The following is a 23,609-nucleotide window of genomic DNA, read 5'->3' as shown; positions in this document are numbered from 1 at the left end:
TTGGGCTCAACGTTCTTCAGCGCACGACTCGACTATTATTCGCCAACCCAAATCCGGCCAGTGCTGCATGCATCGTAGTCGACTACCGTGTGCAGCATTGGCCGGATTTTTCGGCAAATAGTAGGTTTGCATAAGCTCTAAATCACGAAGCTGTCCCTCCAGGAACTTGCGATTCCGTGGCCGCGTTGTTTTCCGCGATTTGAACAAAAGTCCGTGATATCCGCGATATTTGAAAAATCATCCGCGTTATTGTAGAAAACTGTCCTTGATACACCGCGATATTTCGAAAAGCAACCGCGATATTCGAGTCTTTCTTCGATGTTGTTTTAGTTCTTGAAGCTCGTCAGTAGTTTACTTGTGAGATAGACACCAGAATGGAGAAGTTTCTGGGCAAATCAGCGGCTGACAAGTCACAAAATAAGGCTCGCGTCGAGTATTGTCCGAGGATGGAGGAAAGCTGGCTTGCAAGCGCCTGTCAGGCAGCTGAACACAGTCAGCGCAGCACACGTTCTGTTTTGTCATGCATGATTTATGCTGTACGACTCGTACACCGTACACCACTACAGTACAAGTACCAAAATCCGCTGCAATTTCCGCAATTTTACCACAATAATCCCGCAATAGTTGACAAAATCCGCAATATTCCCCGCAATTTGTGGCATTTTACCTCGCAACTTTTTCCGCGATATTTCCGTAATGTCTCCGCAAGTTTCTGGAGGGACAGACGTAGCTCTACTGATGTCTACCAACCTGGTACAGCCGGTAGAAAAAGGCAGAAGGTACCGTTTGTGGCATGCAAAATGAACGCATCCACCAAAGATGTACAACCGCATGTAGTTTCTACAGATAGCTTTCTGTAAAAAATAAAATAAATAAATAAACAGTTCGTACAGGAGAGGCGCGTGGCAAAGAAAATGAAGCTCAAGAAAGCCCATGCCGAAATACTAAGAGCGCCACATGCTAAAGTTCAGCATGGCGTTCTTAGTTTTCTGCTGTTCTGAAATGCAGCTATACACAATCCAACTATTACTTGCTAAAGAGCACAGCCATATATGATGGAAAAAACGAGAGAGCTTGGAAGCTCAGGGCCCTACGCTATGCCTTTTGCCTTGATGACCCTGACAAAAAAGCACACGGATGTTATAAATTCATATAATTTTTTCCTTTTTTTTAGACATAACCTGGGATTCGAACCCGCACTATCGCCCTGCATGCATCCCCCGATACATTTCGCATACATACTAATTCTTCCAAGTTGCTTCACGTTATGATCTTGCATTTGAAAGCCCTACTTGAATATGCATTTTGGCCAGCCGTCTTTGATGGCACGGTACGGTACGGACAAGGTACGAGACAGGTACGGGACAGGTATTGGACATGTACCGTCGAGGGTAATACGACACCGTCTACCGCCTTGATGACCAAGGCAAAAAAAGCATAGGGATGTTCTAAATTTTTCAATTCTCCTATTTTTTAAGCATAACCTGGGATTCGAACCCGCACTAGCGCCCTACATGCATTCCCCCATACACTTCGCATTCATACTCTTTCTTCCAAGTTGCTTCACGTTATGATCTTGCGCTTGAAAGCCCTATTTGAATATTGCGGCCAGGTGTATGTGGCCAGCTGTGTTTGATGGTACGGGACAGATACGGGATAGCGCCAGGCGTGACACAAACACACAAACACACAAACAAACAAACACCAAATTAAAGCTGTGTGGACCCTGGCTAGCGCCAGACGTTACTGAAGTAACGTCTTCTGCATAGCTACGGGAATAAAGCCTGATTAATACTTCATTTCACGTATGGGGAAACGTGTCGCATCGCGAAATGAAGTATGCCTTTAGACCCCTTAGAAATAACGTTCTTGGGAGCGTGATCACTGCATGTACAGTAACGTTTCTAAGAATGTGCTATAAGAACACAGTCTCATTGCAGAAAAATAAGAACTGGGGAGAGAAGTGTGTTCTATGTTGTGGCCACTCAAGTACTAGTATTTATTTTATTTTATATATTTCTGCACCTCGTTGCATGTCAAGACAGGCAAATGAATTGAGGAGAGGGTGAGACCAACCACGGATCACGAGAAACTTCTTGACATTCAAGCCGAGTAAACGTGTACATTGTGTTGACTGGTTCTTATTGCACCGCACGGCCTGATCCAAATTGCCAAATTTAGGCAATGATGCCTAAACTGGCATTTCGGTCATAAAGATGGCTGTAGTTGGCAAGTCTGCATACTCGCAAGCAAAGTGATACCTGACGCAAGGCTCAACTGCACCACAAAAATCGATTGTCGACAAAGAACGAAAATAAAAGGATATTTCTATCCCAGCTTCACCCCAGAACATGACAAAAATAGATACATGTACTGCAAACCGCCTAATATTATATTTGTGTCGTTTACTTTTTTGGGCGACTTCTCAAAACCTTCTCAGAATCAACGCGTTAACAATTGCAAATGTTTGCGGAGCACCCGGCCACATAAATTTATGCACAGTTTGATTTCACGCTGGTTAACATTCGCGTTAGGCTCTTCTCGCAAAACAGCGATCAGTAATACTGAGTACGTTGCGAACACTACGCAGTTTACAGTATTCGCTTTTGGATGCTCTGCACGTCCATTTCAGTCATGTGCACGTGACGCATATGAAATACATCTGTCACACTACTGGCACTGTAAAACCGGAAAGTTTAACCTTTTTGTAATTTTGGTATGATAACGTGCAGAAAGCTTAACGATGGCTACCTGGCCATCCATCTGTATGCGCATCTTTACACAAATACCTCAAACCAGGTTCGCCATAACGTTTCTTCAAATTAATAACGAAAAAATTCTGTGGTTAAAACGTTAGACTTTGTGACTCGTTAGACTTTCCAGTTTTACAGTATACTAACCAACTACTGGCATAATGTAAAGTAAAGGGCACACATCCGCAACACCACCAGCAAGAGTAGATAATAGAGAGGTTCCGGAGTACGATATTTCGTGCCAAAATCCGTAGAGGCGCTACGGACTTTTCATTCGTCGTTTTCGAGCAGTGAAATGTTCCGGAGTACCGAACTTCTGTGTTTGCCGTCATTGCCTAGGTTACGATCCCAAACACACATTCCCGCGCTATGCCTTTATATTTTGAAATTTTGTACCGAAACCAAAACTTCCCGCCGAAAATCGATGTTTCTCGTACCAAATTTGTACGCGAAAAATCTTTCTTCACCCGATGACGCAAAATTTCCATACGAAACATGGTTCGTATGAAAGCCAGTCCACACGGATTCTCCGTGCCGAAAAATCGCATGGAGCACGCCTGGAAAATATCCGTAGCACCCATACGGATTTTGGCACGGAAAATCGTACCCCGGAACCTCTCTAATTTACAAGAGTGTGCAACCCCGCACCTCTCCTGCACAATCTGCAGATACCCCGGCCCACGGCGGAATTTTTGTCGACGTCACCTTTTTTTTACAGAGCATGCGCATTTTGCCGCAGAGCAGTGTGAGAGCACGTGCTGGGAACCGACCTTGTAATGTAGAGTCCGGTCAAGTGCACGAGGCAAAACTTCCCAAAAGACTCGCAGCGTGTGCGTCATAGAAAAGAGTACGTCAACAAAAAATTGTGCCGTGGGCCAACCCATCCGCGAGTTGCACACTCTTGTACATCTAGTATTCTACTTTTGCCACCGGCTATACAATCATGTTAAGAAACACAATCAGCTTAGAAAGCATCTCATGTGGCAGGCCACCAACATGTCCGATATACCTGGATGGCAGATGCAGCGGCGAAAATGATGTCACAGGTATGTTTAGCAAGTTCGCAGATCCGGGTTACCGCCAGCTATACAAAATGTGTACTGAACTAAAACAGAGGTTTGTGTGTGAGAAGAGCGAGAGAGAGAGCGAGAGAGAGAGAGAGAGAGGTCTGAGAGAGAGAGAGAAAGAGAGAGAGAGAGAGAGGTCTGAGAGAGACACTAGTATGTACAACGTGCTCAGTTAGTTCAGGATGCCAGACATAAGCCAAAAAAGCTCCGAGGTTAAACGAGATGTGGCCGAAAAATCACATGACACATATGCATGCAAATGGAAATAACAACAACAACAACAACATAATATATTCTCTTATTTGCCACTGGCCATCGTTAGAATAAAGATTTCAAACAACAATAAAATATTTCAAAACGACAACGACAACAACAACGACGACGACGACGACGAAAACAACAACAACACAAAAGAGTGAGAAAACACGCAGGCGGCAGAAACACGGTGCCCCAGCAGACACACACATGCACGAAAAATACAATGCTGCTTCATAAGATGCACTGTATGCTGTAAAGATGCAATATGGTCAAACAGTAGAAGATGCAGGTAATAATGGGTGGGGAAGCAGAGGGGAGTAGTGCATGTATGAGACACAAGAGGCAGAACAATGGATGTTGTGACAGGGTGTCACAACATGCCAGGGCTCAAACCTGTTTGAGTGGCTGGCGCGGTTGCAACTCAACAGCACAGATTGGAAAGCAAAGTGGCCACTTGCTCACATCCTGCATGGTAATGCAGCATTGCTGCACCACTTAGACAGCCTACTCACATGAAAGCAGTGAGAGTGGGGTAACCGGGTTGGCTGTCTCGCACACAACATCTCAATGAAAGAAATAAGCACCTACACTGGCTACAGAGACCCCCAGCAGGGCAATCTGGGACCCGGGATGGAAAGGCTTCCAGCACCCTTAGTACACAGCATTTCCATACATGGGGAGATGGTTCTCACTGTTCCTAGTTCAGACTATTTTTTTACTACATTCCCCTTTCAATTTCTACTACTAGTGAACATCCCAATTTACTTGCCAACAGGCCCCCTAGACAAATGTTCCCTATTGCTGGTGTGTTTGCCTGCACATAGAGCGGCATGGTTGTGTTCCGTTGGCACAACCTAGAACAAGATGTGCTGGGGAAGAGTGCTTGCTTGGCACTGCACGTGTGCAGGATAGGCCAGAACCAAGAGTACATAACCCCCCAGAGTGTGCAACTCCACTATGGGTGCTGTCCCGACAGAATTTCAAGTTGACGTCATTTTGATGATGCAATGCGCACTGTACACGGATTATCAGACGAATCCGGAACCTGTGGTTGACCGAAGCCGATCGATCCTGTACAAATTATTGCAAAGAACAACGTGTGATGCGTTGACACCCGTACACATGTTGTAAATCACTGGTGCAAGGAGCATTGCGTCATAAATAATGACGTCAACTTGAAATTCTGTCGGGACAGCAGGGTATGTGGGAGTTGCACACTCTGGGGGGGGGGGGGGGGGGGTTATGTACTCTTGCCAGAACGTGTTCTTTGATAATCTACCGGCCATGCATCTGTGTGCATGTCTACTATAGTACATTACTGGCATACAAATCTTGCTCTAGTACAGTGATGGCAACTGAAATCCGACCCCTGAGCGGTGCGCTCACATCGCAAAGACCCATCACGGGATTGTAAAACTACGAAATAGAGACCGCTAGAATGTGAACTGAGGGGTCGGATTTCAGTTGCCAGCACTGTATATAATGCAAGCCTAGCCTGATAGGTAACATGGTTTCATGGCAACAGCGTGAACAAGGTCCGAGACTCTACCAGCCGGTTTATGGTTGTAGTCAGAAGCACTGTTTCCCATACCGTGAGTCCTCCTCGCCTTGTTCACGCGGTCACCGTGAAAACAAGTCTTGTTCTAGTACTACAGCAACACAAAGTTACTGTCCTTCGTGTGAGCCCTGCACTTACGCCAGCCCTCACTACAGATTCTGTGGCACGTCTTTACAACACAACTCTCATGTTAATCAGTTGCATTAGAACAGAATAGCCTCAGGATCAGCAGCCCAAGCCCAGCAATAAAGCTACTGCACACGAGGCAGCATACACACTGACAGAACCTATATAAAAAGCGCTCCCGCCCCAACCGGTTGTGCAAAACACATGTCATCAAGAGCACATGAAAACCAGAGTGCGCAGCTCGGATGGGTGGCTGTCACGGCAGAATTCCGTGATTACATCATTTTAGTGATGTAGTGCGTACAAGCAGGATTCAAGCAGGTCTCTTTCTGCACAACTGCAGCTCAGTTGTACGCACTACGCCATTTCCCGCCTCAGATCTGCGCCAAATATGATGTACTCACGGAATTCCGCCGTGACAGACACCCATAGCAGAAAAGGCCCCAAGCTGCACACTCTGGTTTTCATGTACTCTTGATGTCATGGATGACACTGCTACAGGGTAGATTGTTTTTTGTTGTTGTTTTTTTTTCTTTTGACCCTGGCACTTTTGCAGTGATTCTGTATAGTGCGTCTGACCCAGTGACGTCACCAACAGGGCATTTCAGGAGGGTTGAATGCTTAATGGTTCTCCTCAGCAAAGAGGACATGTATCTAGGGCTTGGAACTCAGAGCGGTGTTGGTCAGTGATCAATATCTATGCGAATACATACCGCGTGGACTGTCCCTTCAAGTTTGCAACAGGCAGGCACAGCTGAACATGACCACATGAGCATTGCGATCTTGGTCGCCAGCACGTCAACAGAGGTGTGGGCACTACGGAGTGTGGCATGTGCAAGACGTGTAGTCGGCGAAGAGCGCAATGTGATGGCGGTGACGAACAAAAGAATTTTTTTGGGAACGAGAGAAAACCCTCTCTCGTCCACTGTGCATCGCAAAACCTGCGCTATGAAGGTAGGATAACCGATAAAATAATACATGCATTTTTTTAATATGGCAGCAGATGAATGGCTCCGTTTCAGGTCGGCAACATTTGGGCAGCTTTTGACGGCAGAGTATGCACAGTTGCATTCGATCTTTCTGGCAAACGCAGCACCCTGATCTCTTCACAATCTGTAATTTGGTAATGTGAGTGGGCAATGGCACATCGTTGGTCAGGTACGCACATACAACCATAATGCTAAAAAAAGTGTGGACGCTTCCAAGGCATAATGGGTTACAGGAAGGCAACATACATCTTTATTCTACATTACTCTACTCAGTCTAAACACTAATTTTGCACTGCGTATCCATGCCAGAAAATTTGATGAATCTGAAGTGACGCATGGCAGCAGAGACACCATGTTTGGACTGAGCAGAGTGATGTGTAAATGCCTGCAGTGGAGTTTGCGAATCCATAGACAAATTACTTTCATTGCACAATACTAGAATACAGGCACTAGAAGACAACATCCCAACAGCCTGCCACAGTACAGTCCATTCATCGGAAACTGGCCCACTGGCTTTTGAAAGTCGGATTTGGGCCGAATTGAGGATCAAAAACCCACTTTAAATCTCAAAAATCTGGGTTTTGGATCTGCTTCTCAATACATTTTGCCATGGCATACCTGTCCTAATTTTGTAAAACCTGGCTGAATTTCTAATTCCCTGTTCTTGGACTTTTCTGGCCTCAAAGGAGTAATTGCACGGGTCACACAATGCAGGATGTACTGTTGTTTTCACGATATCTACAACTATGTGAGAGAGACACCAAAAAGTTAGGGTGCCAGTTTCCAATGAATGGACTGTAGTTCAGAGCACATTCTCCAGACAAAGGGTGATTTATAGACTTTAAATGTGCTGGTTTCAAGGTTTAAAAGTGGACGAACACACACTGTCCTGTCCCTGTCACTAGAGCATTCGGAAAGATTATCGGCAATGGTTGTCCACTGTCGGCGAATGCACACCATCTAAGACACCGTCTGTTGCATAATTTTTTTAAACATTCAGGCAAAGAAGGCGGTTCTCTTTCCTGCTGTGGCAGACTGCTGCCTGATGCCAATTTTCTTTTCTTGCCGTCTAGATCCGGACTGATGCACGCATGCCACAAGAAAGAGTCCTGCATTGCATTCATTAATGCTGCTACAAATTAACACGCATGTAACAGGCCTAATTTCAATTTCAGCAGTGGCAATGTGTGAACAGTATGCCTTGGAATCAGGGACGTGAGCTGCAGCACAGAATCCATGCAGGTCAAATTGGGCTGCACACTTGGCCATATTCAAATTTCAGACACCCATCAATGCACGGGATCGTATTATCGCATTCATCAATAAAGGATCCCAACCCATTTATTGATGGTACCGGGCCACACACACAAATGCCAGCAGACACCGTTATTTTCATGTTTGCTTCGTTGGTTTTGACAGAGACGCTTTTCATTTTTTTTTTGTTCATGTTGCGATCTTTCTAGCCTAGATTTTGCATGCCCAATGCCTAAGCTGAGCACTGGTATTTTTGAGTCAGTTAATTAAAAGCCACGTATAAAAGGAAATACGGATAACAAAAAAATATGCATTATGGTAAAGACATGAGCTGCTGCTACTGCTGCTGCCACTGAAACTACTAAGAATTAATCACAGTACCGACACACCAGCTGCTTTTCGAGACATTTGGATTCAATGCCGCATCATCAATGCAATGCTTTCAGCCGTTTTGACAATTTGACCCGACATACGAAGACAAAAATTCACCCATTTTTCTTTCACTTCAGGCTTTGCCTCCTTCTCATTCGCAGATTTCCCATCCACGATACCAGAGGACGAGATACTTTCCTTTTTTTCTTTTTTTCCAGGGGCTGCCATTTTGCTCTGCCGAGATTTGGGGAATTTTGGGCCACGGATCGACCTGCTGACTTTCGGATGGTGGCCATTTTGCAGCTTTTAGCTCTCACTAAACAGATACAGATGAGAATGCAGCACCCACCGTCAACAGGAGAGGTTGACAACGGCCGCCGCTTGAGTGATCTCACCGTTGACGATGGAGACGTGTCAGGGCTGGTAGCAGTCGGCAAATGGCGGCGAAAGCAGCGGTGTTGGCGGTAGTGATGACGAGTCAAAGATACACACCGGAGTAGAAGAGCAGAAAGGATGCATAGCGGTAGCGGCATTGCCAATCAAAGACGAGGACGCACACACAGGAACGATGCAGTGGGGACAGTGGCAGTAAAGGTGGACTACGATGAAGACGAGGACGTGTTGAAACAGGACAAGACACACATCATCAGCATACATGCAGGTGTGAGAGTCAATCGTCAATGAGTAGTCGACTCAAGCTTGCTGTTGCTGGGCAGGTGGCGGTCCATCATCATGGGAAGCTGGGGGCGCATTCTCGGGCGGTGGGCCACCGCTGGATGAAGGACCGCTGTTGTCTCTCTCAAACGGGGGTCTTGATGGAGCATCGTTGCTGTCCCGCTCATAGGGTGGTCTGGATGACGGTGCTCCTTTCTCATGAACGTACCAGCATCCACGGCCACGGTTGCAACCATTCGGCGTGTTGAAGTACAAGCACGGCGTGCTAGCAGCTTCTTGGCGAGTTTTAGCTGTACCACCGCGACCACCACGGCCTCGCTCGCGGAAACCACCACGGTCACCGAATCCTCCGCGTCCGCGGGGAGGACCACCTCGTCCACGGAATCCACCGCGACCACCATCAGGTGGGCCACCCCTGCCGCCGAATCCGCCTCCACGGCCACCTCTATCTCCATATCCGCCACGACCCCCACGTCCACGTGGTGGTCCACCGGGTCCGCCACGGGACGGAGGTCCACCGAATCCAGATCCACGCGGCGGTGGTCCTCGAGGCCCACTGTCAAACCCAGAGTCGTAGCCTTGGAAGCCACCTCCGCCACCACCGCCATAGCTTGGACGACGCTCATTGGGATATCCATCTCCACCACTGGGACCGGAAGGTCCAGACCCGTAACCTCCACCGGAACGAGGTGGTGGTGGGTTGTATGGAGAATTACGCGGGGCAGACTCGCGGCGCATGGGGCCAGCCTGACTGCGTTCTTGGCGTGGTGGGCCCGAGTCGTAACGCTGAGGAGGTGGGGGACCAGATTCATAGCTAGGATAAGAAGAAGATGGCTGCTGGTTGTAGCTAGGAGCAGGGTAGTCATTCGAACTTGGTGGAGGACCGCGTCCATGGTCATAGGATGTCGTCGATGATGCCGATTGCTGAGGTGGATAAGATCCCATGGGCTGCTGCTCGTAACTACTGGGTCCTGGAACTGAGTCAGAATAGCTGGGTGCTGGTTGAGATGAGTAACTGTTACCTCCATAGTTTGAGCTCGACTGGGAAGGTGGCTGCTGTGACTGCTGAGAGGGATATCCTGTGTCGTAAACACCACTTTGCTGGCTACCGTATGATGACCCACCACCAGAAGAACTACCTCCATACGAAGGGGGCGGCTGGTAGCCACCCTGGCCACTGCTTTGCCATGGTGCCTGTGACATAATTTACTGTCACTAGCTAGGTAAAAGATCTCTCTCTCTCTCTCTGCTTGAAGATTGCTCAGACAAGAGTACTCAAAACAAAGGCTAGAAAGACAAAATCAATGATGGCGCTTGCCGATCTCCTTGCTTATTTTTTTCGTCGGGACTCGAGCGAGGTCAATGGCGACGAAATGCGCATGCGTATGGTGGACATTTGGGCGACGATCATTTCGTCACCACTACACTCGTACTCGAAAAATGCAAAGACGTCATACACTGCACGTGCACGTGCACCGGCGGTCCGGCGCGCGGTCTGTGTATTTTACAAATTACACATTTAATAATATTACTCTTGTCTTGGTATTATTTTTCACTGTACACTGTATCACAATGGTATCAAGAGTCCATAATATTATGCATAATGGACTCTTGACTGTATACAATACTCCCTGGCCTGCTGCATACTACCAAGAGTACATTATGACATAATTGTACTCTTGATACTACTAGTAGTCTCTTGTCAGTCTTGATAATGGTGCATGCACGCACACAAGGGCGGGGTACATTGATCATGGTTCAAGTTCAACTGTTACTTTACGAGACCGTTTTGGCCTCTCTGCATCTCCCAGCAATCAACATTAAATTTTATAATTGTCGTGAAAACCAGGGAGTATTGAACTACTAACTCCCTGGTGAAAACCACGTTTGTGTGTGTGTGTGGGGGGGGGGGGGGGGGGGGGGGAGACGGGTGAACAAGACAAATGCGGAATGGCCAGGGATTGCATATTGATCATCTGAACCACAGAGTTGTCTGTACATGTGCATCTCCCTTATCTGAATCCGGGAGTCATACCCCCAAACGGCGTGTGTACGACTCACTGAACCGCACAGAAGGTTACCGCTGGCTAATCTGAAACTCCAGTATAAGCGTAAGCGCAGCGTACCAGTAAAATACAATGCCATGTACTATGGCTGTAGCTGTTGTAGACACAGGCACTCCGATCGGAGCAGTGAGTCGCGCACAAACTAAATTGCATCTTCAGAATTTCTCCACAACTACCGGTGTGCCGCTACACTAGCTCCCCGGGTCACACGCATCACACAGAACAGAGCAGCGAGCAGTGCATCATTCCAGTAGGTTCAGCACAGGTGGTACTATTGTACAAAGTATTGTAAAGGTAAAATTCAACGGCATTCACTCGGCATCAAAGTCAACATTATTATGTGTTTAGTAGTAGTAGAGTTTACATGCAGTGGCAGTACTATGGTGTACACAAGGGAAAACCAGGGCAACTGTTATGTACAATTAGAATACAGTGTAAAAAAAAGGAGAAAACAATTCACGGTTTGCGAAAAGAACAGAAAAAGAAGGAAAGAGGGCAATCAATTTGGCAAGGACAGAGGAGATGAGTAGAGATAATAGTACAGCCAAGTTACATGTGGGCCAAGAGCATGAAACTTCAATACAGTGTTACTGTCATCAACGACAAGGATCAAACATGCTCTGCAAGCTGATGAGAGCAGGTCACCATGATGAATAATCTCATCACCCACCCATTGCGAGGTGACACAGCATAGTTTGATGGAGTAAGAGAGAGAGAGGGGAAAAGGGACAGAAACCCATCAATATGTAGACTCCTCTTCTCTTCGCTTCTTTTCTTTCTTTGGCTGTGCACAGGGACAAACATACACATGTGCAATGGCCACAAGCTAGCATCAACATTACACACTCAATGTATGTGCATACAACATATCGACCACTAGCAGTCGATGGATATGCATGCACTCGATGATGGCATGTGCTCTTTCAAATACGACTGAGCACAGAGGCAATACCAACACTGATGCAGGGATGAATTTACTGTCATATTTTTGCATAGCAGTTTCTGCTATACGAAGTCACAATTGTGTAGCAGTCCTTGATTTTGATTAGCATTTTTCTTTGAAAGTTAAGTGTTTACCACATTGTCCTTCTTGAGAGTGATGCCTGAAAGCCCATTTGCAGAAAAAACGACTGAAGCATACATGTGCACCCAGATTGAGAGTACCTGCACCACATACACCGCACGGCATGCATGTTACTTGACAGCACAGGCTACGCATGGATAGCCCGTATGTATCGCAATTTTCTGCGAGTCACGGTGACTTTTGAGTAGCAGTAGATCGATTTTGCATCGCAAACTGCGATGCGATACAGGATAAATTCATCCTTGTGATGATTGGAAGACTTGAATAGTACCCGCATAACTAATGACTTCAGTTTGACTGAGAGTGAAGCAACCGCAAATTCGCATACAGCCTACAATCCATTACACAGCTACACTCTGGCTGATGTACAGTGGTCCCTTTATAATCCAGCACCATTTGTGCTCCAGAAATTCTACTGGATTAGGGAGGGTGCTGGATTATGGAGGGGCTGCAATGTGCATGAAGAGGACATTTTGACTACTGAAAATTGTGCTGGTTTATAGAGGGTGCTGGTTTATAAAGTGCTGGATTAAAGAGGAACGACTGTGTCATCAATATTGAAGCTAAAGATCTGATAGAACCAGGACACCGCATTCTTACCTTGTAGGCAATGTTGTAAGAGTTTCTCAACACAATGTACGGAAAGCAGGTTTCCAGCAAGTTCATGGTCAGGAACGGTGATTCTTCAACAAACTGAGCAAATTCACAGCACGAAAACATGCAGCAGCAACAGAAGCAGCAGCAGCAACAGAAGCAGCAGCAGCATTAGGCAACAAATCTCGAAAGATTCACAAGTGAACAGCAGAAGAGTGAGAGGATATATGCCCCCCCCCCCTCCACGTCTCGCAAATAATTAGCACACAGTAAAAGCAGCACACAGAGCACATCACAAGCTACAAGAAAGCGTACAACCTGCAGGATAAGCTACTCACTCGATGCAGCAGGATGTAGATGGAGTCACGATGTCTGGCGTCCTTCTCGTTTTCCTGACCAAGTCGCAGAAGATGAGCCGTAGCAACCTGGAGAATGCCAACAGACACCACGAGTATGTTCAATACACATTGAACACCACACATGGTCATTGCCCCCCCCCTCCCAATACACATAATGGACCCATTGCGCAATGACGTAAAAACAGCCTTCACAGGCAAATATAGAATGCATGAGTAATGCTTGTGAGCATGCTGGGATCAGCAGTGCACTGCTCAACACCCCAGACGCCCCCCCCCCCCCCCCCCCCAGGTGGCTGTGAAGGGTGTTTGTGGTACAAATTACGTCATTACGCAATGGGTCAATTGTACACCACACATGGTCATTGCCCTCCCTCCTCCCACCCAATACACATTGTACACCACACATGGTTAATAACCCACCACCATACACATCGTGCACCACATATGGCCAATAACTCTCCCCCCCCCCCCCCCCCGACCCACCCAACATACACATCACACACCACACATGGTCAATACCCCCCCCCCCCCCCCCCAACATACCCACCGTACACCACACATGGTCAATACCCCCCCCCCCCCCCCCTCCCCTCCCAAATACACATCACCACGAGCATGGTCACGACACATTGTATAGCTACTCGAAGTACTTGAAGTACTAGAGCTCAAGAACTACAAAGTTTGACTAGACATGAATTTCCCTGCCATAATCAGTTGCAAGATACCAGTGCAATACTAGTAATCACATCTGCAACTTACAGCCAAGAACTCGTGCATTCTCTCCTGAATGGTGCAGTAGCCGATGATGGTGAAGATGGCGGCGGACAGCTGATTGACAGCCGTGGAGATGCAGTGGATGTTGTTCTCGTAGCCTGCAAGCGATGGCTGATACTGACTCTGGTCGTTGCTGGCCAGAGTGGGTAGACCAACTCCAACGAAGATCTGCAGCAACGTGGGATGACAAAACGCACACACAGGAAGCTGGGTATAAAGCTTGGTATGAATAGAACAATAATTTTTATGAGTGTGTTCACCACAATGATACGAAGCGCGTGCTAACACAACGCATACCTCTGTTCATCAATGTCCAACAGATAACAACAGTTCATTAGTTCCCGAGGGATTTCCCCCGCATAATACGCCATGGGTACTGGTGCAGGGGCATGTACCCCAGCATGCAGTCAGTCGGACTTACCAGCATCAGACACCAGAGCAAGTAGTCTTGCTGGTTGACATCTGCAAAGCAAACACAATCATACACACAGCGGACATTGAGCAAGGATCATACTACTGTGAAGTACAATACCAGTACGCAGGAACCTGAGAAGCAGCCAAGATGTGTAGAGTGCAACACTCTGGGTAAGGCGCATAATCACAACAGTACGGACATTGTTTGGAGAGCACGGGTGTATTGATCCACACTGAAGTATGTTTGGATAAGAGGTACCTTGGATACTAAGTACAACACGGTCTTGCTGCTTATGCACGGATATGTCTTATCAGAGTTCAACTACCAAAGGATGTACAGTAGAACTCCCTTAGTACATACTCTGATAAATTCGTGATAATACATACCCTTGCTTAGTACAGACAATGTCTGGAGCACGGGTGTAGTGATCCACACTGACGTATGTTTGGATAAGAAGTACCTTGGATACTAAGTACAATGTCTTGTCAGGGGCGTCGGAAGGTATTTTAGTGTGGTACGGTCAGTAATCTCAAGTACAGTTTACTCGTGTGGGAGGGATGGCGGAGCCGAATTTTTCGCAAAATTTAGAGTCCAGATCAGGGTATTTTATTGATTCACGGGGTACCTGGAGAAAAAAGTGGTACGGTCAATACCGTAGTGACCGTACCGTGTCCGACGCCCCTGCTTGTTGCCCATGCGGGTACAGTAAAACCTGTAACTAAAGACCACCATGACTAGCAACCAGCCTGGTACTACAGACCACCATGACTAGCGACCAGCCTGCTACTACAGACCACTTCGCCGGGCACGGACGGTCTCACATTCATAATTATAATTATGGTTGTGCGGTGCGAACCTCTAACTAAGGACCACCTGCCACTAAAGACCGCTTTCTCTGGCCCCAACGGGTGGTCATTAGTCACAGGTTTTACTGCACTGTAAACACCAGCCAAACAGCCAAACAGCCAAACAGCCAAACAGCCAAACAGCCAAACAGCCAAACAGCCAAACAGCCAAACAGCCAAACAGCCAAACAGCCAAACAGCCAAACAGCCAAACAGCCAAACAGCCAAACAACCAAACAACCAAACAGACAAACAGCTCAATCTATCCAAACTGGTAACTACTACAGTCTTGCAATGTCATGCACAAAGAACTCTCCACGTCGTCACCATTCTTTAACCCTTTGGCTCCCCACCATACAAATTTCGACGTTATTCCGTCGATGACTTCAAACAGCCATAACTCATTCAAATATTGCACTATCATGAAAATCAAGTATGTAGGGTGTAGCTGAAGTCCTCAGCTTTCCGTTGGTGCAATCGTTTTCACGATAGCTCCAACGGTTGTTGAGATATCGCGCTCGAAATTCGGAGGACGGCACTTTTCTCGCTCCAAGCACATTTTCGGGTATGAACTGGGGAATTCCCCTTGTTCTCAAGTACCTGATTTGCGTAAATCATGGTGCTGGCTACCTGCTGCGGCAGTACAAAACAATCTGAGCTGGGCGAGCAAGGAAATTGAAATGGCTGAAGAAGAAAGGGATTGAGGGCATTCCCAGCGATGGGGTACCTTTGCTGGGCCTGCCACTCTGATTTCGCAAGGTGATGGCTCATTGTGTTTGCGCTGAGAAGAGCTTTCCGGAGAGCCCACCATTGTGGAAATCAGGCTACTAGAACGTAAGTTATGACCAAAAGTTGACACAATTTGAGCGAAAATTATGGCTATTGCTAAATAGTGGAGTTATGGGGGAGCCAAAGGGTTAATGAAGCTCTCTAGAGGTGGTCAAAGACGTACTGGTGTCTGAAATTCACACACGGCTCCGCAGCAAGATGGACTGACATGACACTATTCGGTATCTACTCTTGGCGATACAGTCAGACCTCGCTTAACCGCACACATCCGTTTTCCACAAAGATATCCGGATAGGTGAGGGAACCGGATAACCGAACACCGTTTATGTTGTATGCATCACGTATGCTGTAAATATGTAACCAGCTATTTTCTTCCGGATGGCAAGGGATCCGGATAAGCGAGGACCGGATAAGCGAGGTCTGACTGTACGTTCGTTATCGAGTGTGGGAGTTGGGGGGCACATCCCCCCCCCCCCCTAATCTTCCCTCCCCTAGTACTCACCACATTGGGTGACCAGAGCAGACTTCAGTTGAGTGTGGGGTTGGGGCACACAACCCCCCCCCCCCCCCCCCCCAACCGGCCCCACCCTCCACAAATACTCACCACACTGGGTGACCAGAGCAGACTTCAGTTTGGGATCAACGATGCATTCGAGACCAGCGGTGATGGCCAGATAGTCGAGTTGCTCAAGCGCTTTATCGCTGCCCGAGTAGTGCTCCTTGAAGTCAATCACTGAGTTCATGACGAACGGCACACGCTTGTTCAACACCTGCAACAAGACCAGCACAGTAGCAACACACAAGCAGGACTTCAGCATTGGATTGGAGGTTACTTGCAGCTTCATTGAAAAAAAAATAAAAATTTCACGGTTCGCGTGAGACTCGGCCAAAGGCCCAGTTTTCCGCATCCGCAGGAACGCCACCACCCTCTTGGATCAAGGCGCAGATGCAGCTCCTAAACGGTGGGAGGTGAGTAGATCAGACCCACCACAAAGTGGTCAAAGACCGAAATCACATTCACTGCATCCATGTTTCCCTCGTGCCAGGCCACGAGTTCCCAATTAACTGTGGGTCGCAGCACGGCTGGAAAAAATCCTTCCGCTTCCAAGCAGGACTTGAACCTGGTACCCGCTTCATTGAAAGGAAAGAGAAATAGGAATGCACACGCTTATTCCCACAGTACTGCAAAGTCAAAGGCAACCCATACGAAAATCGGCAATTTGCCGTCCTCAGGATACTAGTCATGGAGAAAACACAGTAAGTTTGGTGTGTCTGGCCAAACCTCCTTCACGTCTAAAACACACAGCAATGCCAAAGATCAGCATTGGAAACTTCCGAAAGAACAGGATATGACCCATGGCAACACAGAGTACGTGTACAGTAGAACCTGATAAATGCACACACACACACCCACCCAAGGGGCTACATGATCATACATGTAACTTATACTGGTAGCCATCACTGTCCTCATGTACATGCTCATCAGTACAAAGTGTGCACCTGTGGAAAGTTTCTCTCGCAGCGTTCGCATCTTTCAGGTCTCCTTTCACACGATGTCCAACCGTGCCACACACACGTACACACGTACACACGCACACACATACAAACACACACACGCATGCGTGCGCACGCACACACACACACGTGCGCACACACACACACACACACACACACACACACACATGTGCACACACACACACACACACGTGCGCACACACACACACACGTGCGCACACACACACACACGTGCGCACACACACACACACACATGTGCGCACACACATGTGGCCGCCCGCACACCTACACACACACACGCACACACACGCACGCACGTGCGTGCGCACACACGCACGCACACACACACACGCGCACGCACACACACACACACACATGCATACGCACACACCTCTCCCCAACACACTCACCTCCTTCATGGCACTGAAGAGAAGCTTTCTGAAGTTCAGAATGGTACCGACAATGGTCAGACGTTGAAGCAACTCCTCGGTTCCTACACAGACAAGCACAGAGTTGCACAGTCCAGTGTATAAACAGCAGCAATACTCAGCAAAAAATTATTAAGAGATGAGAAAGTTTGGCAGTTTGGCATGTACATGTATGCATACAGTCCATGCACACTATGCACATAGCCTGAATGACAGCCGATTTTCAGTCCCTCAGATTTATGAGTAATTGACAAAAACATAAAATTTACTGAACGGACTGCGTGCACTATGTCCAGGTGCTGTCATCCATACACATTTTCTGAATGAAATGCCGTATTATCTCCATTATAAGCCCTGCGCTTTTATTTTTTCAACCAGTTCGGGCCCTGGGCTTATATTTGAGACTGGGCTTCTACTAGAGACTGGGCTTATAATTTTTTATGTACATTGCTTATTACTGCTTACTATATTTCATTATATCAGTAGCACAAAGTTTCCCAGCAGGGACCGGGACTGCGGTTCTGTGCGCTTATATTGGAGACTGCGCTTGTATGTCTTAGAAGCCCTCTTGGAGTGCGCTTATAACAGGGACTGGGCTTCTACAAGCGACTGCACTTGTAATAAGATAATTAGGTAGGTGCTTTCAGGAGACTTTTGATGCTTTGCAGATCTACTTATAGGTGCACTATTTCGTCCAACAGATTTGTGCACACGCTTCTTGTACAGTACCCACTTCATCCTTAAGCACCCGGTCCATAGCTGCTGCATATCTATCACATGACCATACAGGACAGCCATATTGCTTCTAACTCCAGTAAACGGTTGCATCTACGGGTCACATGATGTCGGCCATGTTGGTTCCACTGCCCACATGCCATGATCACTTTCTACAGCAAATCTAAGTGAGTCACATGACAAAGATGTGAAACGGCACTCTGTTGCATTCAATGGCCAGGCAGGAAATATTGATGTGTACCTTGTGACAAAGTGTGACGAGTAATACCAAGAGTCCATAATCCCCTAGAGTGCACAACTTCATTGATCAGATCTGGGACGGCGTCATAGTGTGACATCATGAGCGGGGGAAGTGTGTTTGGGTGGTGGACCGCGTCGACGGAATGACGCAAGTCCGACCCAAAAAATGACGTACATCACGGATAACGCCGTCCCACAACCCCATCCCAGTTGCGCACTCTGGGGGATTATCGACTCTTGGTAATACTTCAATGACAATTGGAAACAAACCTCTGATGGGTATAGAATGACAGACACCTTGGTGATGGGGCTGGAGATGGCTGGAGATGGCTGGAGATGGCGATGATGACGGTGTTGACTATGGCAGTGGTGGCATGGTGGTGGTGACAATGCAGTGTTCATGATGGCGGTGACAGTGATGGTGATGGCGGCGGTGAGACGGAGCGGCAATCTTCTTCTCACCGTTCAGTTTCTTGATCCAGTCGCAGCACACTTCAATCTTGTCCGAGTTGCCGCGGATATTGTGCAACAGGTCCTTGTTGGTGATGAGCAGTTTCTGTCACAACAGAATTGGGGAAAGTGGATAGTGCAAAGTACAGGCTTAGCTCCTCAAATCTCTCACAAAACAATCGTGTGAGTGTTAGTTGTGCCCTGTACCACTTCACATCCTAGTGTTCACAGGTCTAGAGCAGCACAGCGCACAGCGTGGCATTCACTCACTGCATCAGATATTATTTAGCAGTACTGTACAGTATATATGTACAAGTAATGCAGACATGTTTGACTGGTTAAACTAGGGGAGGAAAGGAGAGAGAGAGAGAGAGAGAGAGAGAGAGAGAGAGAGAGAGAGAGAGAGAGAGAGAGAGACACACACACACACACACACACACACACACACACACACACATACACACACACATACACACACACACACACACACACACACACACACACACACACACACACAAAACAGACAGACAGACATACAGGCAGGCACACATACACAATGAGCCAACATGTAGCCTACTGTAAGACATGTATATATAACGAGGAAGCAAATCTAACGTTTTAACGGATGACATTTCTTCGTTATAATAAGATCCGTTGAGGCCTTACTGCTTCATATATGCTGTGTGTGGATATGGCAGAATACTGCAAGATCGTTAACATATCTTCTCGTTAACCTATGAATTTTGGACAATCGTTAAATTTGCGACTCGTTATAATAACATGTCTTACAGTACTCATTACCTTGATCTCGTTGACTTGCGACACAATGAGATCAATACACTCATCTCCAATATGTCGAATACCATACGCACCGACCAGTTCACACAGAGCCTTCAACTCTAACAGTTTGAAACATGACACATACATCACAAACATGTGCAAGCAATTGGTAAGAAGGTAAGTTGAAAGCATGAAATAGCACTCACTCTCGTATGAATACTCAGTGAAGTACTTCCTCCGGAAACAAAAAAATCGTCACTTTGAACCAGGGAGTAGTAAAATACAGGGAGGTGACACGCCACTAATCGTGATTTTTGATGGGTGCCTCGCGCTTGTTTTTTTTTCTTTCGCAAAAAAAGATGATCTGCTGAATCAATCTTGAGTATTTGTCGAAGAACTAATTCCGTGAAAAGGTCTATCCATCTCATGGAACAGCATTTGTTTTGCTCTTGTGATACATCTGTGTCATCGTCATATGGAAAGGTACCACCCTTCCGAAATTCGTCCCGATCGACGGCATGGAGCAATAGAACGAAGGTGATTTCCTTGAGAACAATACGTGTACGATTGGAGATGAAAAGCGAGTGCACCGATTTCGAAGTCGAAAAAATCTCTAGGACACCACACGATCGGCACTAATTTCTCCTCAGTTGTGATCAACCAGTACTTCTCTACCTTCTTTGTGATGATGAGCATTTCATATTATGGTATGCTAGAGATTCGGGAGTTCACTTTTCGGAATGAAATGTTCCTAAGTTTGTCAAGGATTGAAATGCGGGCTACGTCGTCGTAAACAGCTTGTATCGACACAGGAAAAATCTACGGCACGCAGGGATATCTCCCAAAGTGATACCACTCTTGCTGGAATTCTATCCTGACATAGTGGTAGTTTGGTCGACTACCAAACTTTGTGAAGGCAGACAATTGTTGGAAATTCTCAGCGCTGAGTTTCTACGGGCTGCAGTAGGAGTCTCTTTGGCGGTAGGTATTTTACTACCGTAAAGTACCGTTGATCCGCCCCCTCTCTAATTCCCGCCCCCTGTCGATTTTCTCCTTGTGAAGCGACTTCGGCGTATACAACGAAATACGATGTTGAACCGACGCATACACTGCTGTACACAATACTTGCCAATCCAGGATCAAAATGTGCACAATCCAGCATATTGAGACTGATCCTCTACGTTGTTGTACATCGTACTGCACTTGACAGCCTTGATCTAATTCCCGCCCCCTGCCGAAAACCCAGCTGGGAAGCGACATGGCGTGGGGGCGGATCAACGGTACTTTACGGTACTCCCTGATCGAGAGAATCCTGATCCGCGCGCGTGTTGTACACACTTCGGTACCCATAGTACCCCAATCTCACCCGCCGGGTGAAAACGGTGCTGAGGCAATCGTCAAACTGGCCGTACATGCTCGTGTCACCTCCCTGTATTTTACTACTCCCTGCTTTGAACGACCAGTCAGTTCTGGTGAATCGAGCGATGGTGCCACTGAGCACCGCGACTCACACGGTGTCAATTTCTTTTGTATACTAGTACTCTAGAAAACACCCACAGACAAATTTGACCCACACGTGACCCCCCCCCACACACACACACCATGTACACACACGCACAAGCAAGCAATAACAGTCCACGTCAGCTACCTGTAGGGTCGGTGTACATTTCAGCTTGGAAGACTTCTTTTCCACGGCTCACAAAGCAGTGGCGATTTGTTGCAAAGCACCCTGTGCCAGCACAGATACGCTTCATCAACACAGTGTTGTACCTGGCAACAACAACAACAACAACAACAACAACAACAACAACAACAACAACAACAACAACAACAACAACAACAACAACAACAGCAGCAGCAGCAACAGCAACAGCAGCAGCAACAACAACAACAACAACAACAACAGCAGCAACAACAACAACAACAACAACAACAACAACAACAACAACAACAACAACAACAACAATCTCTTATTGGCGATGGTGCCATCGTGAGAATAAAGAATTCAACAACAACAACAACAACAACAACAACAACAACAACAACAACAACAACAACAACAACAACAACAACAACAACAACAACAACAACAACAACAACAACAACAAACACAGTCAATACAGTGTCAAAAGCGGAGAAAGATGGATGGAGTACGACATTCGGCGCAGTGAACAGGATCTATGCTCTGTGTACTGTGTTTGTATGCGGTTAGAACCTGGCATGTCCAGTCATCAACACACACACCCCGCAGGTGGAGATCAAGAATGACGCTACCACACCCACACCATGCTGCTGTTCGAAAAGATTGGCGGATAGGATGCCTTTCAACACATGCTCAGTTTGGGGACAATGATTCTCAGTACATATACCGTAGGTCTGCAAGCTGACTGATCTTACCATGATGAATAGACATGGCAGATGGTTGGCTGACTATTGATCTCCATGTCCTGTGCGTGCTGAAGCAGCACGGCATTGAAGATTCGCACAACGTCAATGTTCACTGCACATTGAAAAGGAAAAGGAGAACAAACACCAGACACGTACGCAAGCACGCACACATGCACACACACGCACGCACGCACGCACACACACACACACGCTCACACACACACACACACGCACCCACAGATGAGAAAGAAACAAAATCAGTTCAAATGTACTCCTCGTGAGGCATGTTCAAAGGCCACAGTGACTACACGCATTATCCTGCCAAGATAATAGCTATGCAAGACAGGATCAAAAAGGTCGTTCCACGGGGTCAAAATGCACGCATTTCCAGTACCAGCTACCAGAGGGGTGACTCGTGCTCGACATCGAGCTTCCCTAGCAATGGGCATGCAACAGAAGATGTCAGTGGTACCATTTGCGTAAACATGACAAAGAAACTCACGGAAGTTCTCGATCATCCTCAGCATGTTCAGGATACCCTGCGAGAGACGATAGCAAAAGAAGCCACAGGAGCAAGAGGAAGAGCTGGCAATTTAGAATTGCGTACACATACAGAGAGATAAACCAAAGGAGCAAGAGTACATAACCCCCGAGAGTGTGCAACTCCCACATACCCTGCTGTCCCGGCAGAATTTCAAGTCGATGTCATGCTTATGATGCAATGCTCCTCGCACGAGTAGTTCACGACGTTTGTGCTGCGTGTCAGCGCATCACACGTGTTTTCTTGAACTAGTTTGTAAAGCATGAAATAGAGATTTGTCCACCACAGGTCCAGGATACGTACGATTATACGTGTACAATGCAAGCTGCACCGTAAAAAATGACGTCAACTTGAAATTCTGCCCGGATAGCATCCATGGTGGAGTTGCACACTCTAGGGGCCCATGTACTCTTGGTATTAAAAAGGAAAAAGAAAGAGAGGCCTCAGTTGAAGAAATAACCATCATAGGTAAAGGATTTTCCGGCTCTGAAACCAGAAATCAGGTCTGTCTTTTCACATCATTGGCCACAATCTACACTGTGAAAGAGGAGAAA

General features: G+C 47.0%; 2 protein-coding genes across 4 annotated transcripts in view; both read right to left on the bottom strand.

Annotated features, from left to right (window-relative positions):
* Positions 1-8,137: 8,137 nt before the first annotated feature.
* On the bottom strand, positions 8,138-10,404 carry LOC135829525 (RNA-binding protein FUS-like). The gene has a single exon (XM_065341924.1). The coding sequence runs from the start codon at positions 10,253-10,255 to the stop codon at positions 9,071-9,073; it is 1,185 nt and encodes a 394-aa protein (XP_065197996.1). The 5' UTR covers positions 10,256-10,404; the 3' UTR covers positions 8,138-9,070.
* Positions 10,405-11,356: 952 nt separating this feature from the next.
* LOC135830082 (nck-associated protein 1-like) overlaps positions 11,357-23,609 on the bottom strand; it is a 32,192-nt gene continuing 19,939 nt past the window's right edge. For 2 of the 3 annotated variants that reach the window (XM_065342469.1, XM_065342470.1), the window contains exons 23-34: positions 23,017-23,053; positions 22,524-22,626; positions 21,775-21,896; positions 20,148-20,245; positions 19,359-19,452; positions 17,904-17,986; positions 16,583-16,748; positions 14,351-14,391; positions 13,915-14,097; positions 13,135-13,221; positions 12,803-12,895; positions 11,357-11,902 (exon numbers count right to left, since the gene is read on the bottom strand). In XM_065342469.1, the coding sequence (XP_065198541.1) occupies positions 11,858-11,902; positions 12,803-12,895; positions 13,135-13,221; positions 13,915-14,097; positions 14,351-14,391; positions 16,583-16,748; positions 17,904-17,986; positions 19,359-19,452; positions 20,148-20,245; positions 21,775-21,896; positions 22,524-22,626; positions 23,017-23,053 (1,152 nt within the window). In that variant the 3' untranslated portion in view covers positions 11,357-11,857. Of the gene's footprint in view, positions 11,903-12,802; positions 12,896-13,134; positions 13,222-13,914; positions 14,098-14,350; positions 14,392-16,582; positions 16,749-17,903; positions 17,987-19,166; positions 19,453-20,147; positions 20,246-21,774; positions 21,897-22,523; positions 22,627-23,016; positions 23,054-23,609 lie in introns of those variants that run through there. The other variant, XR_010555990.1, reaches the window with a different exon arrangement.

The sequence above is a fragment of the Sycon ciliatum genome, chromosome 13 (assembly GCF_964019385.1).
Source record: "Sycon ciliatum chromosome 13, ocSycCili1.1, whole genome shotgun sequence".
NCBI classification, from domain to species: Eukaryota; Metazoa; Porifera; class Calcarea; order Leucosolenida; family Sycettidae; genus Sycon; species Sycon ciliatum.
This window is presented reverse-complemented; position numbering and strand designations above follow the sequence as displayed.